This window comes from Pteropus vampyrus, unplaced genomic scaffold (genome assembly GCF_000151845.1).
Source record: "Pteropus vampyrus isolate Shadow unplaced genomic scaffold, Pvam_2.0 Scaffold49, whole genome shotgun sequence".
NCBI classification, from domain to species: Eukaryota; Metazoa; Chordata; class Mammalia; order Chiroptera; family Pteropodidae; genus Pteropus; species Pteropus vampyrus.
The window spans coordinates 1,865,692-1,869,513 of record NW_011888830.1 but is presented as its reverse complement, the minus strand read 5'-3'; the positions used below and the strand labels follow the sequence as shown (position 1 = coordinate 1,869,513).

General features: G+C 42.6%; 1 protein-coding gene across 1 annotated transcript in view; it reads left to right on the top strand.

The window, feature by feature from the left end:
• Positions 1-3,438, top strand: part of CAMK1D (calcium/calmodulin dependent protein kinase ID) — a 219,982-nt gene extending 216,544 nt beyond the window's left edge. The window contains exons 9-10 of the mRNA XM_011359653.2: positions 841-958; positions 2,795-3,438. Coding sequence (XP_011357955.2) covers positions 841-958; positions 2,795-2,913 — 237 coding nt within the window. The 3' untranslated portion in view covers positions 2,914-3,438. The remainder of the gene's footprint in view (positions 1-840; positions 959-2,794) is intronic.
• The last annotated feature ends 384 nt before the right edge of the window (positions 3,439-3,822 follow it).

The following is a 3,822-nucleotide window of genomic DNA, read 5'->3' as shown; positions in this document are numbered from 1 at the left end:
TTCTCGTGTCTAAAGGTTACAGTCACCCGAGTTTGATGAAAATCCTCAGAACCTCCCCCAAATAATTTTGCTAATTTTCACCGATAATGATGCAGACTTTAAAAGAGTGTCACAGCGTGAGAGGGGTGACGTCTGTGGTTTGATAGTCCCCTCTGAGGATCAGAACCAGCCTTACTGAGAGCTCTGACTCGTTCGCTGGGTCTTAAGGACATGGTCTTTCTCCACTTTGCTGGAACTTTGAATAGTCAACTTATATTAAAGTGACACCAAGGAGAAAAAAAAACAGGAAATCTGAGTTGCACTCATCAGTGTTTTCTGGTAAAAATGTGATGGATTTAAACCAACGTTTTTGTTATCACCGCCTGTGATCCTAATCGTGTGGGTAATTAAGAGCCACCATACAAAAACAAAATTAATAACCCAGACCTCTTTTATTCAGAGGAAATGCTATTATCTGGGACAAAAGCACCAATCATAGGAAAATAAAAACTATTGTAAAATGTTACGTTTTAAGGTACCACATTACTATAATGCCTTTTATTCTAAAAGTCACTTCTTTTAAATTATAGAGAATTGGTTTACATTTATTCCATATGTTTACTACGTCAGAAGAAAACTATGTTTTTAAATCTCCAAAATATATTTTGATGGGGGGAGGGATCAGATACATTAATGTAATTTTAAAACAGGGGGCAATATAAATTTCCTTTCTAGAGTATCATGAGAACATTTTTAGAAGTTTGAAATGCTTAGAGTCACAGGAGAAATAATAATTGACATTCTGAATCTTTTTAATTAACTAGAATATTTTGTCTCCTTTTTTCCTTTCTTAAATTTCAGCAAGCATTTAATGCCACAGCCGTCGTGAGGCATATGAGAAAACTCCATCTTGGTAGCAGCCTGGACAGTTCAAATGCAAGCGTTTCGAGCAGCCTCAGTCTGGCCAGCCAAAAAGATTGTGCGTATGTAGCAAAAACAACTTTTCAATTGGCATTTAAGACAAATCTGGGGTGGAAAGGAGGGCACTTGTCATTTGCTGAGTACCTTCCGTGTATCAGGCACTTTCAATAATTTATCCCATTTAGTACTCCCAGCAACTCTGGGGCATGATTTAATTTTTAAAAATAGAGTTTTTATATATTTTTTAAAATTAAATGTATTGCAATAACATTGGTTAATAACATTAAATAAGTTTCAGATGTACATCTTTATAATATGACATCTGTATACTCTAATGTGTGCTCACTGCCCGAAGCTTCGTCTCCTTCTGTCGCCATGTACTTGACCCCCTTTACCCCCTTCGCCTTCCCCCCACCTCTGTTCCCCCCTGGAAACCACCATTCTGTTGTCTGTGTCTGTGAGTTTGTTTTTTTGTTTGTTTTGTTTGTTCATTTGTTGCTTTTTGTTTTATATCCCACATACGAGTGAAATCCTGTGGTTCTTTTCTTTCATGTCTGACTTCTTTCACTTAGCATGATACTCTCAAGATCCATCAGTGTTGTCACAAACAGCAATGGTTCATCTTTTTTATGGCTGAGTAGTATTCCATCATATATATGGATCACATCTCCTTTATCCAGTCATCCGCTGAAGGACACTTAGGTTCTTCCATGTGTTGACTACTGTGAATAATGCTGCCATGAACATAGGGGTACATATATCTTTGTAAATAAGTGTTTTCAAAATTTGAGGGTAGATACCCAGAAGAGACATTGTTGGGTCATATGGTAGTTCTGTTCTTAATTTTTTGAGGAATCTCCATACTGTTTTCCATAGTGGCTGTACCAACTTATATTCCCAAAGTTAATTTTTTAATATTCACACAACTCTACATATGATTATTTCCATTTGTTATGAGAAGTCCGTTGCTCCAGTCCCGCACGTCCATGTCTGTCTGCTTGCCCTCTGATTTGCTTGTCATTGTGAGTCACTCTTAGGAGCTGAGGAGGGGATGGCAGAGACTCCTGACAGCCTGATGTCACTGACTTTTCAGATATACTTTTTGATGAGGACGATGATAACTGGAGCTGGTTTATATGAAATGCATTGGCTTTGCAATCTACGTAATCGCAGTGTTCATTATCCTTCACTCGGTGTGGAAAGTTATGTCACTGAGGGCAAAGCCATCTTAATCGTTTATTTATGGCTCAACCTGTGTCTGAGCCTGCGAAGTTCAGAGGGACATGCACCCCTGGAGCTAAGCTGTCCCGCACCCAGACTTTCTGGTCCCAGCACATCTGCTCGGGGACCGGTGTGGTGCAGTCTGTGAGGGATTTTTCCAGGCTAGAGTGTTGCTGAGTTCACACAGGAATAGAAAAACAGCCCCGTTTCAATGTGCTCTGTGTCACAAACATGTCTTAGCCAAAAGTACAGACCACTCACCAAGCAGGGGTCAGAAGGGGTAGCACATTTTCTCTTCATTCTTAAAATGCCTACTTCATGGAGCTGCTGTAAGAAACAGGTCTCATAATGACAGTGTGCATTCAACACCTAGCCCGAGGCCTCATACGTAGTAAGTGCTCAGTAAATGGCACCTGTCATGTTAGGGTGGCTAAACCATGTCTTACTCAAGTAGAAAAGAGTTATAACGAAAAAAGGAGGGCAGGGCTGGGTCTCAGAAGAAGATGTTTTGGACACATTGCAAATGTTTTCCTTGATTTTTTTATGCACTAAAAACTTTGAATCAAGCGCCTAAAGGACTGACTTCCCCACCCTCAACAAATCCTTGCAGGGGGCCGGGGAGTGAGTATTTCCTCCTGAAGCTTTGAACCCTTGTGTCCACTGTCCCCTGCAGGTCTGGCACCCTCCACGCTCTGTAGTTTCATTTCCTCTTCCTCGGGGGTCTCAGCAGTGGGAGCGGAGCGGAGACCGAGGCCCACCACTGTGACGACAGTGCACTCCGGAAGCAAGTGACTGGCTCTGGAGGTGGGACGCTGGGGGGGTGGGGCCTCAGGCGGGGCCAGGGAAGGGGGTCTCTAGGGCCCACCAGCGCCACCAGCCGCTCCAGAGTGATCCCACCTTGCATGGTGCGCCTTCCTGCACAGGACTGGAAGACAGATGTTTTTTATGGCCATATTTTATACTGCAATTCTGAAGTGTTCATTTCTCACAAACTGTACTGACTCAAGGGAGCTGATTTAATAGGATCTGGTGCTGTATATATGAATCTTGCGAAGCTTTGATGGAATGGACTTCCTGCGCGTCCTTTCCCCAATTCCTGTCATTTCCGCCCTTCTTAGTATAAGTAACCGTCTACGATGTATTTTTTTTTATTAATGACAAAAAGGTTTCAACTGGATTATTTAAGTATTGGTAAATATTGTGCATTAGGGTTTCATTTTTTTCCTTTTAAGAAATATGACCTTGCAATTTATACTTCTTAGTTACATGTCCTATATATCTTTTGCTTATTGTAGTAAATTTTATGTTAACCTGTAAGAGATTTTTTTTCCTCCAAGGCGAATTTCAAGGTATTTTTTAAAATTCTAACAAGAGGATGGAGAATCCGTCTCCCAGATGAAGAGTGCACTTTACTTCTCGCCCTCCCGCTCTGCCCCGTTCCGTGAGGGCCAGCTCTCCAGCAGGGCAGCTCAGCGGTCCTGCAGAGCTGTCCTCTCTCCAGGACGCTTTGGGAGGGAACCTGCAGAAAACCTTTCCTGGCAGCTCCTCCAGCAAACCCCTCGCCAGCTGGAAACCCGAGGGGCCTCTTGCCATCAGCGGTCAGAAATTAAGAAGCCTGTTCCCTCCAGGCTGAACTTCAGAGGCTGGACTTGCTGTGAAGGAGACTCCCGCCCAGCGCATGTTTCCATGTGCTTACCAAGG